The sequence below is a fragment of the Carassius auratus genome, chromosome 29 (genome assembly GCF_003368295.1).
Source record: "Carassius auratus strain Wakin chromosome 29, ASM336829v1, whole genome shotgun sequence".
NCBI classification, from domain to species: Eukaryota; Metazoa; Chordata; class Actinopteri; order Cypriniformes; family Cyprinidae; genus Carassius; species Carassius auratus.
Window position 1 is genome coordinate 12,371,003 of NC_039271.1, and position 13,036 is coordinate 12,384,038.

Consider the following 13,036-nt stretch of genomic DNA (forward strand, 5'->3'; position numbering starts at 1 on the left):
GTGCGTTGCATAAAATGGTTAATCCTTGTTATGCGAGGATTATAATTTGCTGACTTATAAATTGGAAATGTTTCTCCTAATTTTAATGTTCTCAAATAGAATCATTAGTTGTAACCCTACCCCCTTAACAGCTCATAAAACTTTATGATCCCACTGGGAAACAGGACAGGAAAAGCCAGCCCACTGGCACCTTCTCTCAATGTATTCTAAACTATTACCTTTTCTCAATGTATTCTAAATGTATTAAATATTGCTTTTTGGTTCATTAGATGTTTTCCATCTAATCAAATCAAAAATTGGAGTATCCACAATTTTATTGTGTGTTAATCTTTAAATGTGTGTAATTCTGCATATGAAGGTAACATTGTGTTTCTATCAGTTATATATGTAATTTTTGGTGTCTTTGGAATTGTCATGTTGTGACCCAACTATCCACCTATATGAAAGGTGTGTAAAGTGTATTAATCTGGAATTACGAATTTGCTAGAATATCACTGCTGAAATCTCATAAGCCAGAACTTATTAGAGTGGGTGTTTCCCCAGAGACAAAGGAACTTTTTCCCGCTTCAGATCGCGGACTTTCATTGGTTGTTCATGCGAACAGAGGCGTGAACTATTCAAGCCATAAGAGCTGACCCAGGAAGTTCCTACCTTCTTGGCTTCCCCTCTTGCACTCTGACCCCGCTCGTCCTTCTTCGCGGCCTTGGTCCGCTCTCCTATCGTCTGATCTCAGCATGGCAGCTGAGAGAACAGCCGTTCTCATGGCTCCTTCGGGAGCTTTCATCTCCATTGTTTTTGTTAGGAAGACGAATTCTGAAACATTGCTTTGTTGGACCTTTCAAAAACCGTGCGATTCCGCAGCAGCCCCGGAAGAGGAGGGTCCACGAGCATCTGACTCGACTGAGGAGGGTCAACCGGAGCCTGACTCCACTCTGGAAAGTCAACGAGCACCTGACTCGACTCTGGAAGGTCAACAGGAACTAGCCTTGACTCTGGAAGGTCGACGGTGACTAACCCTGACTCTGGAAGGTTGACAGTGACTAACCCTGACTCTGGAGGGTCCATGAGCACCTGACTCGACTCTGGAGGGTCCACGAGCACCTGACTCGACTTTGGAGGGTCAACGGGCACCTGACTCAACTCTGGAAAGTCAACGGGCAATTGACTCAACTCTGGAAGGTCAACGGGAACCTGACTCAACTCTGGAGGGTCAACGTGAACCTGACTCAACTCTGGAGGGTCAGCGGGAACCTGACTCAACTCTGGAGGGTCAACTGGAACCTGACTCAATAGATGTTTTCCTGACTCAGGAAAGCCCACCGTAGCTGCCATCCTCTGCAGTGGCTCCGGGCTGGCGGCCACCTTGTGCAGTGGTGCTGGGTTGGTGGCCATCTTGTACTGTGGTGCTGGCTCAGCAGACATGACGTGAACAGTCTCTGGATCAGCAGACGTGACGTGAACACTCCTGGGAATCTCTAGGATTTTTGACAGCATGGAGAAATAATCCAAAAACGTCTCAGCGGCCATCTTGGGTGTTGGCGCTGAGCTTGTGGCCATCTTGCATCGTGGCGCTGGGCTGATGACCACTTTGTGCTGTGGCGCTGTGCTGGCATCCATCTTGCCTCGTGGCGCTGGGCTGACAACCATCTTGTGCAGTGTCACTGGACCTGCGGCCATCTTGTGCTGTGGCGCTGGGCTGGTGTCCATCTTGCCTCGTGGCGCTGGTCTGTCGGCCATCTTGTGCTGTGGTGTTGGGCTGGCTTCCATCTTGCCTCATGGTGCTGGGTTGGCGGCCATCCTGTGCAATGGCGCTGGGTCGGCGGGCATTCTGCGCAGTGGCACTGGGCTGGCGGCCATCTTGTGCAGCGGCACTGGGCTGGCGGCCATCTTGTGCAGCGACGCTGGCTCTGCAGACTTGCGTCTCCTTTCCCATCTCTGTCCACAGTGGTGAGACGGCGGCTCCCATCCGTTCCTCCCGAACCCAAGGTCGACAGGGGGCCATAGTCCTCTCGACCACTCATTCCTGAGCGACCCCCCCCCCCTGTGCTTTTCACAGAAAATGGAGGAATTGGTGTATACTGGGACTAAACTCTCTCACTCATTCGCTGCTAGCCCTCAGATATCAACAAAAAAACTGCGGGCCCCCCAACCACCAAAGCCTGTGGGCCCTGTTCCTATGAGAGCTCTCCGACCGTTGACACAACGCCAGGGCCCAAATCCACTATCTGCTGAAGGTGAACCAAAAACAGCTGATAGCAGCTCTCAGTTATATGTGTTGGGTCCCGCTTTAATAGCTCAAATAAAAGTTTTTGCACAAATGTGCCAAAGATGATACCTCAGACAGAAGAAAGTAACATTTTATATTTTACATCAACATTAATTGAAAAATTAAACGTTGCGTTACTTTTGGTTTATTTACCTCCAATTAATTAAAATCCTTTCTGATAGTAATACTTAGCATGTATAGCACATGATGTGTGAAAGCATTACAGTTTTTTTTCTCTGTGAATTCTTATTTTAGACCCTTGAAAGTTGGTTCATAACCCATAAATGTTAATAATTATTCACTTTAATAGTTCAGGATACTTAATCCATATGTTTAACCATTTAAATCATCTAACTATCTAGTTACTTCATGAAATTGCTTGTTTCATGCAATCAAGATTAATAAACAGTGCAATGAATTTGGAATTGGATATTTAAATGGTATGTGGAAATTTTGCTTTATCTATTGAAAATGAAGCATAATTAGAATAATATATATATTTAAATGATGCATATGTGCCTGCTGCCTCATTCTGAGCCTGAAAACAGAAACACTCTTCAACATCATCATCATCATCATCATCATCATCATGCTGCATTACTTTATCTACTATTAACCTATGGAGACCCACCTTCGGCTTGCTGGACAATCTGAAAAACAGGAAATTAATTACTAAAAAGTGTTCAAGCTCAGCACATCAGTACATTTATTTCTAGAAAGAGAAATGTGTTGTTACGCTTTGAATGACTCACTGCCTAATTTTGTAAAGTGCAAGTCCAACAGTCAGAGCGAAGATAACCAGAATCAGGGATAATATGATCAAGAATGAAACTGTAACCTGTTGACAATCTAAAAACACACAATATGCACATGAAAAATAGAGGATACAATAGAAATAAAAAAAAATTGAGAGTCCCAATACACGCAGTTTCCTGACTAGTATAATCTGAGATTTACATAAAACATTATTTTATCAAGCAAATCCTTTGATTGCATCATTTTACTAGAATATATAGGTCTTCCCAGGACACAATGTTGTGATGTACCTGTATTGATTTACCTGCAAACTGAAAACCAGAGAGAGGCAGTTGAAATTGTTGACTTGCATTGCCATGAATATTGTTGCCAACACACTGCAGAGTGGATTGTGTGTGTGACAGACTGATGAAGAGAGATGGTGCTCTGTTAATAAATAAATATCATATTCTTGCGGGCGCTAGGATGCAACTATATTCAAAGCAATCCCGGTGGCCTGCAACTTCTCCTGGTGCTCTCAATCCAGGACATTTAAATGCGCAATAAAGGCCTACTTTCAAAATAATAATAATATATATAACTTTTCATTTCACTTCACTAGAATTATTCTCCTAATATTTAGAAATGTTATGATTTTAATCTCGTAATCTTAGATTATTATTTTTTTTACGTGGCACTAAAATGCCATCGTAAATACCTCAGGAAGAAGGAAGTAACATTTTATATTTTGCATCAACATTAATTGTTGACTAAAAACAAAACATTGCATTACTTTTTATTTGATTTCATCCCATGAATTAAAATACTTTCTGAAAATAATACGTAGCCTAGTACTGTACAGTTTATTTTCTCCGTGAAATCTTAGTTTAGACCCTTGAAAGTCAGTTAATTTCCCATAAATGATAATTATTTGGAATTGGATATTAAAACAATAATTTAAACATCTATTAATATTCAATGAGTCTATTAATGTTGGTTTAATATGATGGAAGTAAAACAGCAAAAACAGAGAGTGAAATCTCCTGTTTAGATCCCAAGTTTCCAGCTGTAACACCTGCTGATGATTAGAGAAGGACTGAAGCTCTGCTGCAGAAACTGAATCTGACTGCATCGGATCTATTATAACTTCCTTTTTTCATAACATCAAACCAGTACTTCCTGGATCAACATGAACATGCCTTCTGTGCACACAAAGTCTTTAACTGAATATCTGGATAGTCTTTTGCTACAAAAACTACACAACTAACATTTTCTATGTTCCATCTAATTTCTGTCTGTTGCACACACAAAGCTATAATATGGCTTCAGAAAACTTGAGATGTAGTGCACAGGTTTTATAGATGTACAGGTGCTGGTCATATAATTAGAATATAATCAAAAGGTGATTTATTTCACTAATTCCATTCAAAAAGTGAAACGTGTTTATTATATTCATTCATTACACAAAGACTGATATATCTCAAATGTTTATTTATTTTGATGTTGATGATTATAACTGACAAATAAGGAAAATTCCAAATTCAGTATTTCAGAAAATTAGAATATTGTGAAAAGGTTCAATATTGAGGACACCTGTTGCCACACTCTAATCAACTAATTAAATTGAATTAAATTAAATTTATGCATTTAGCAGATGCTTTTATCCAAAGCGACTTACAGTGTATTCAGTCTATACATTTTTACCTATCATGTTTTCCCGGGGAATCGAACCCCCAACCCCCTCTACCACTTGAGCTTCTAACTCAAAAACACCTGCAAAGGCCTTTAAATGGTCTCTCAGTCTAGTTCTGTAGGCTACACAATCATGGAGAAGACTGCTGACTTGACACCTTGCACAAGGAGGGCAAAACACAAAAGGTCATTGCAAAAGAGGCTGGCTGTTCACAGAGCTATGTGTCCAAGCACATTTATAAAGAGGAGAAGGAAAGGGAAAAAAATTGTTCTAGAATAAAAATGTGTACAAGTAATAGGAATAACCACACCCTGGAGAGGATTGTGAAACAAAACCCATTCAAAAATGTTGGGGAGATTCACAAAGAGTGGACTGCAGTTGGAGTTAGTGCTTCAAGAACCACTACGCACAGACGTATGCAAGACATGGGTTTCAGCTGTCGCATTCCTTGTGTCAAGGCACTCTTGAACAACAGACAGCCTCAGAAGCATCTAAAGACGAAAAGGTAAATTTTGCATTTCCTTTGGAAATCAGGGTCCCAGAGTCTGGAGGAAGAGAGGAAAGGCAGACAATCCACGTTGTTAAGGTCCAGTGTAAAGTTTCCACAGTCAGTGATAGTTTGGGGTGCCATGTCATCTGTTGGTGTTGGTTCACTGTTTTTTTTCTGAGCTCCAAGGTCAACACAGCAGTATACCAGGAAGCTTTAGAACAATTCATGCTTCCTGCTGCTGTCCAACTTTATGGAGATGCAGATTTCATTTTGCAACAAGACTTGGCACCTGCACACTGTGCCAAAGCTACCAGTACCTGGTTTAAGGGCCATGGTATCCCTGTTCTTAATTGGCCAGCAAACTCGCCTGACCTTAACCCCATAGAAAATCTATGGGGTATTGAAAAGAGAAAGATGCGATATGCCAGACTCAACAATGCAGAAAAGCTGAAGGCCACTATCAGAGCAACCTGGGCTCTCAAAACACCTGAGCAGTGCCATAAGCTGATCGACTCCATGCCACACCGCTTTACTGCATTAATTCAGGCAAAAGGAGCCCTAACTAAGTAATGAGTGCTGTACATGCTTATACTTTTTATGTTTATACTTCTTAGTTGGCCAAGATTTATAAAAATCCTTTCTTAGTATTGGTCTTAAGTTATATTCTTATTTTCTGAGATACTGAATTTGGGATTTTCCTTAGTTGTCAGTTATAATAATCAAAATTAAAAGAAATAAACATTTGAAATATATCAGTCTGTGTGTAATAAATGAATATAATATACCAGTTTCACTTTTTGAATGGAATTATTTAAATAAATCAACTTTTTGATGATATTCTAATTATATGGCCAGCACCTGTATGGTCATATTCCCTTTCACACTGACCAAAGTTTCTCTTTTGGAATATACACACTTTTAGAAAATGTACAATTTCTTTGCTGCCCTGCCTCTTCTCCAAGATTCAAATGATTTTCCAGAGCCTGAAGCAACTTGGGACAATACTTATAAACCTATGGAATGTCCCACTCTGGCAATGCTGTGAAGCAAGCTAACCAACCAACTCTTTCACAGAACAGCTCTCAACATTAACACCATTAGAAGAATTGCTGACAATTTCAATTCGGAAAAGAGATTGTCAGATTTGGGCCAGGTAATCCAGACTTATGGTCAAAGAGATCCACAGCATGGCCATCACATGTAAACCCATGGTAGTAATCATGATCACAAGATCTTTGGATTGACTTCCCCCACCTAGAAGAAAAGAACCAGACTGAAATTAATTTAAGGGGACCTTTTAACCTCTGGTCTCCATAGAACGTCCTTATGTCAGAGAATGGCACAGAAACTGTCTGTTATGTAGATGCACCAAAATGAACTCAAAAAGACTTATAAATGAATATCAGTCCATTGCTTAACTCCATATTCATTTATATGTAACCCACACATTTGACTATCATGTTTATAATCACTTATTGTGTATGTATTTTTAATAACTATTGAATAGCTTAAGGATTCATATTCATGTTTAGTATGTGTGTTTGAATCTGCTTGCTTAAAAGGTTTCTGACCATCGGTTATTTGTCAAATGTATCATATTCTTGTTTTAGGAATCATGTCCAAAATAATACCCTGCAAGATCGGGAAAATTTGGACCATATGATTGATAAGATAGCATATGATTTATCTATGGGGGTGTAGAAACATCGCAACACTCCGAGCAAAGACAATATCTAATTGGTCAAGAAAACATTTGAGGTGTGGCCAAAAGGCCAGTTTAAATACTCAGAACTCCATCAAATTTAGCTTTTAGCTTTTAGCTTTTACTTTTTAGCTTTTGCTTTTAGTCATGCCAGCTTTTAGCTTTTGCTTTTAGTCATCACTTTTTGCGTTCTTTGTGCACGGTTCCAGCGTGCTTTCAGCCTGCTGGTACTTAGCCACATAAACACCACATATTCTCGTCAAACTTTTCTATTATTCTTTTACTTTAGTTTCTTTTCTTTTCCGTTTGAGAGTTTTGTGCTCTAAGTTTTGTAACGCAGTGTCTCCGAGTCTGACCTCGACTGATAGTCTGAAACTTCAACCAGCCCACAACTCCGAATCGTTAGCCGACGCCCAACCACAGGCTTCCCAAGACGTCACTTCAATGACTAGACTGTAAACAATTTGGAGTAGGATTTACTTGAGAAAAGCTTGGAAAGTTTTAAATTAAGTTTGCTTGGGAATTTCCAGGTTAATTTTGTTGACTCTTTGTAAATTTTACATTATGTAATGCTTATTACTGTAAAAAAAAAAAAAAAAAAAAAAACTGAAAAAGAAAAAACAATATGTAAGATTTACTTAATTTTTTGTTTTCTTATGCAAATTTTGCAATCATATATTATAAGTGAAACTTACCCATTGAATGAAATAAAATCTGTGAGTTTATAAAATTTACTTTAACAAGGTAACACTGGAATAACACCAAGCTATTAGAGCATGTGGTTAAATTGCAAACATGCAAGTAAGCATGTAGACAGGCTTTCATCCTTTTAAGATAATATGCCCACTCAATAAAATGAATAGCCAAATTAACACAGAGACCTCAATGCATGGTACACCACCATACACAATGATGTCAATAATCAATGAATAGTGTTTGAGTATGAATGGGTCATTTTGAGTAGAAAATGAACTCCAGGTGTCAAAAAAACAGTATGTTACTAAAACAAGCTAAAACAAAAAGAGTGAAAAATGGAACATATTTAATTTTTCATGCCCCAATGCATGATGGGAAATATGGGAACATAACTTTGATATACTTAAAGAATCCTTGTAAACATAACAAATGGTTCCAAGTAAAATATACTTATGAGTTCCAACTTTAATTTCTACAAGTTTAAATTGAGTACTAACATAAAATGTACTTTATATTTTTTTTATTATTGCCTTAACTTAATTATTTAATGTAGAAATTACATTTGTTTTTGTGTAGTATTTACTGCACCACAAAATAATTGTTATCAGTGTACTGAACTTCCCCCTTTTCAACAAAAATAAAGGGGACCCCTTTTACACAGGCAATGCAGGTAAAGTATCTATGTAACAATTGGTGTGGAAGACAGGAGGCAAATGCAAGTTAACAGAGTTTATTGTAAAGAGATGTGATGGATGAAGGTTGGAGAGTGAACGGAGGGGACTGCGACTTCGGATTCCAGACTGGGAAAAATAGGTGGCTGGTAACCTAAACTACACTCAAAAGGAGATAGGCCCGTAGCTGATACTGGTAAGGTATTGTGGGCGTACTCCACCATTAACAATTGTTGGCTCCAGGAGGAAGGATTCTTGCTCTGGGGATGAAACCCTGAGGACAGACTTACAGTCGCTCCCAGCAATCTACAGAATTCTCGCCAAAATTTGGACACAAATTGGGGTCCCCTGTCGGAAACCACGTCTATCGGGAGGCCATGTAAATGAAAGACGTTATCTATGACGGTCAACGCTGTCTCCTTGGCTGAGGGTAATTTGGGCAAAGGAAAAAGTGGGCCGCCTTCGAGAACCGGTCCACCACGGTTAAAACTACCGTGTTGCCCTGGGAGGGCGGGAAGGCGGTAATAAAATCTATAGCGATGTGGGACCAGGGTCTCGAAGGGACCGGCAGCGGTTGAAGTAACCCATCAGGGGGCCGATTGGAAGTCTTACCAGTGGCACAGACAGAGCAAGACAAAACAAAACTGTGAATGTCGCGAGCCATAAGTGCCCACCAGAATCGTTGCTTGACTAAAAATCTAGTGCGGTTAACCCCTGGATGGCAAGCTACATTAGAGCAATGTCCCCACTGGATAACGTTGGACATTAATCCCTCACAAATAAGCGATTTGATGGGCACCCGGGCGGAGGCGTTACCCCTTCTAAGGCCATTCTGACCTTCCATTCGATCTCCCATGAGTGTGGAGACCACTAATGTCTCAGGAAAAATACACTCGGGAGTGGACGGGCGTTTGGAATGGTCAAAAATACGTGACAAAGAGTCGGGTTTGATATTTTTGGAACCCGGGCGGTACGAGATAGTAAAGTCAAAACGTCCAAAAGAAAAGTGCCCACCGAGCCTGCCTGGAGTTCAACCTTTTGGCTGTGCTAATGTATTCTAGATTCTTGTGGTCAGTCCATACAATAAAAGGAACCCCCGATCCTTCTAACCAGTGTCGCCATTCCTCCAATGCCATCTTAACTGCCAACAATTCTCAGTTACCAATATCGTAATTTCGTTCAGCAGGAGATAAACGATATGAAAAATACGTGCAAGGGTGGACCTTGTCATCTAAGGGAGAACATTGCGATAACACCGCTCCTACCCCCACCTCCAACACATCGACCTCCACCACAAACTGACGTGTTGGGTCAAGGGTGATCAATATAGGGGCTGAAACGAAGCAGCTCTTCAGTTTGGCAAACACAGCCTCAGCTGTGTCTGACCACCTGAACGCAGTCTTGAAGGAGGTCAAGGCAGTCAGAGGTCCGGCTAGTTGGCTGAAGTTGTGAATAAAACGCCGGTAGAAGTTAGCGAACCCCAGAAACCTCTGTAGGGCCTTACGGAATCTGGACTTGGCCACTCTACTACAGCCTTAACCTTCTCGGGATCAATGCGTATTCCCTCAGTCGACACGATATACCCCAGAAATGGAATTGACGGTGCATGAAACTCGCATTTCTCCGCCTTGACAAAAAGCCCATTCTCTAGCAACCTCTGAAGCACTCATCAGATGTGACGAGTGCCTGGAAGACAGCTGGGGAGTTGGAAAGCCCGAAGGGCATGACCAAATATTCAAAGTGCCCTCTGGGGGTATTAAAGGCGGTCTTCCATTCATCCCCTTCCCTGATACGAACCAAATCATAAGCATTGCGTAAGTCCAGTTTTGTGAAAATTGACGCTCCCTGCAACCTCTCGAAGGCCGAAGACATCAACGGCAAAGGATAAGTATTCTTTACCGTGATGTTGTTCAGTCCCAGGTAATCAATACAAGGTCGCAGTGATCCGTCCTTCTTCCCCACAAAAAAGAGCCCCACCCCCGCAGGAGAGGAGGAAGGGTGGATGAACTTCGAAGCTAGAGAATCAGAAATATATTTCTCCATAGCCTCCCTTTCCGGAACAGAAAGTGAATATAATTTGCCTTTTGGCGGAGACTTACCTGACAGTAAATCTATGGCACAGTCGTAGGGACGATGCGGAGGAAGAGAAGCAGTACAAGACTTACTGAACACTTCCTTCAGATGGAGGTACTCCACGGGCACGTTAGACAAATCCACCGCCTCCTCCTGTAATACAGACATAGACACAGACGGACAGGCAGACACTAAACAAGACTCATGACACTTTTTACACCAGGACAGAATGGAATTGGAGGACCAGTCTATTTTGGGGTTATGGAGGAGGAGCCAAGGGTGACAGAGGACTATGGGTGCCAGGGGAGAGTCAAGGATGTGGATGGAAATAGTGGTTGACTGAGAGTGGTTGCCTGGTGTGATGAGGGTGATGTCTTCAGTGATGTGCGAAATAGCCGGGAGTTTCTGTCCATTAAGGGCGTGAACCGTGATGTGGTGTGGAAGGGGTTTGAGGGGAATGTGGAGTTTGTGTGCCAGAGTGCTGTCCATGAAATTACCCTCTGCCCCTGAGTCCAGTAGTGCTTGACAGTGTGTCTGTGCTGACCATCTCAGTCTAACCGGAAGGAGCGTAGATGATGATGATGAGGTCTTCTCGGCGGAGATCCCACCCGATAGTAGCCTCATACGTACTACCGGGCTTGGCCCTTTTACCGGACAGGTGTAGGCTTGATGTCCGGCTCCCCCGCAGTAGAGGCACAGGCCAAGGGACCTCCGCCTCTCCTTCTCCCAGGAAAGCCGAGCTCGCCCTACCTGCATGGGCTCGTGATCGTAGGAGGGGCGGGCCGCGTCCCTGCCGCTGAATAGCACGTCCGCCGGTGTTCTGGATGTGGTGCTGGGTAAGCTCCTCCTCTCCATCCGCATCAGACGTGTGTCGACCCGCAAGGCCCATGCAGGAACATGTCCCACTGTACCTCCTCGTTCCAATGACACTCCACCGCCAGGGTCCGGAACTCGATGGAATAGTCCGAGACGGATCTCTCATGCTGGCGTAACTCCGCCAGTTTTGTGGCCGCCTCCTGTCCGGCGACGGCCCGATCGAAGACCTGTCTCATCTCGGTGGAAAGTGCCTGAAACGAGGCGCAGCATGGATCCTGGTTCTCCCACACCGCTGTCCCCCATAATGCCGCCCTCCCAGAAAGTAGAGTCAGCACAAAGGCCACCTTGGCCCTTTCATTAGCGAAGGTCCTGGGCTGTAGGAAAAAAGTGCATGTCACAGCGGGTTAAAAATGCTCTACAGAAGTTGGGCTCGTTAAGAGTGTCGTTAAGATTCCTCTCCTGGAGTCCATCCTCTGAACACTGGCACTGAGAAATTCCTCGAGAGTGGAATGTTGACTACTCGCTACCTCCATAATGGTCAGATCGTTTTGTAACAATTGGTATGGAAGACAGGAGACAAATGCAAGTTAACAGAGTTTATTGTAAAGAGAAAGGTTGGAGAGTGACGCAGGGACTTCGATGGCAGCACAGACTGGTGAGTAGGTGGGTTGAGTGCGCTGGTAGAGATGACTGTGGTGGTAGATCCGTGAGAGGTGAAGATAATCCGTGGGTGAATGGAACAATCCGGAGACGGCCGAACAGGAGACAAAGCAAGGGCAGGAACACGAGAAGCTGAACAGACATCAAACACGGAGGACCTCAAACAACGATCTGACAAACAAGAGACGAAAGATTAAGTATTAAGTAGGCTGTTGGAATGAGCTGCACCTGTCGCTGATCAGATGATCAGCGGCAACACCCACATGAAACAATCAACATGACATAACATGAATACAGCAGGAGACAGACTAAGTTAAACTGGTGTATCTAATATAATTGTAAGGAACTCGAGGGTCGAGGGTCAATTAAGTGATTGGTGGTTGTTCATGTCTATGCAATTTCACGTATTGCTGTTAACTGGGATTTCACATTTTCATTCTTTGAAACTCATTATTTTCTAACTTTCTGTCTTCCTCCAACTTATGTGAATGTGTGAGTGCATGTGCTTATGTGTTAGATTAGTTTATATGTCTTAGATTTATCTAATAAAGCCTTGTTCATAGTGCTGTAGTACTCGAGTCCGGTCTTGGACTCGAGTCCGGACTCGAGACATTTTTCTGTCGTCTCGGACTTGTCTCGGACTCGTTGAATTTGCACTCGGACTTGTCTCGGACTTGGCCATTGGACTCGCCAAGTCTTCTAATTGGTCTCGACCGAGTCCAGCAAAAAAATAAAATAAAAAATTTCTCCTTCAAAACAAAACCACATTTGCATGATGTCGCGACTGAAAACGTGTGGAAAACGCTAGGCGCACCGCTCTCCTTATTTCCAAAGCACTGTAGCCTGCGCTTGCGCTCCAGTGGCGTCTGCTGTTGCTGGGCAACCATGACCCGCTCTCCATGATGATGCAGAAGTTTCAGCAAAGAATAAATGGAATTCCAGCACTTAAAATCACTTGCAGTAGCTCTGCTAATAGATTCATTTAAAAAATGGCTATCCTTGTACAACTATGATCATCTGTTTCTCCATCTTGCCTTAGCTTTCAGTATTGTTCCGGGAAAGGATGTGCATGACCAGTGGTGCACTTACTGTGACCTGAAAAGTTTAGATGTTTCTAATTTAATTTTCTACCTGTTAGATTGTGTTTTATTTACGTCTACACCTAGATAGCCTATTTTTTTTATCAATAAACGCATATTAATGCATAGCCTTATGCAACAATTACATATGTAAA

At 42.4% G+C, this 13,036-nt stretch overlaps 1 protein-coding gene across 1 annotated transcript in view; it reads right to left on the reverse strand.

Moving 5' to 3' along the window:
- The window catches only part of LOC113047740 (B-cell receptor CD22-like), a 32,990-nt gene extending 22,175 nt beyond the window's left edge, over nt 1–10,815 (reverse strand). Inside the window, exon 1 of the mRNA XM_026209024.1 lies at nt 10,545–10,815. Coding sequence (XP_026064809.1) covers nt 10,545–10,815 — 271 coding nt within the window. The remainder of the gene's footprint in view (nt 1–10,544) is intronic.
- Between the last annotated feature and the right edge of the window lie 2,221 nt (nt 10,816–13,036).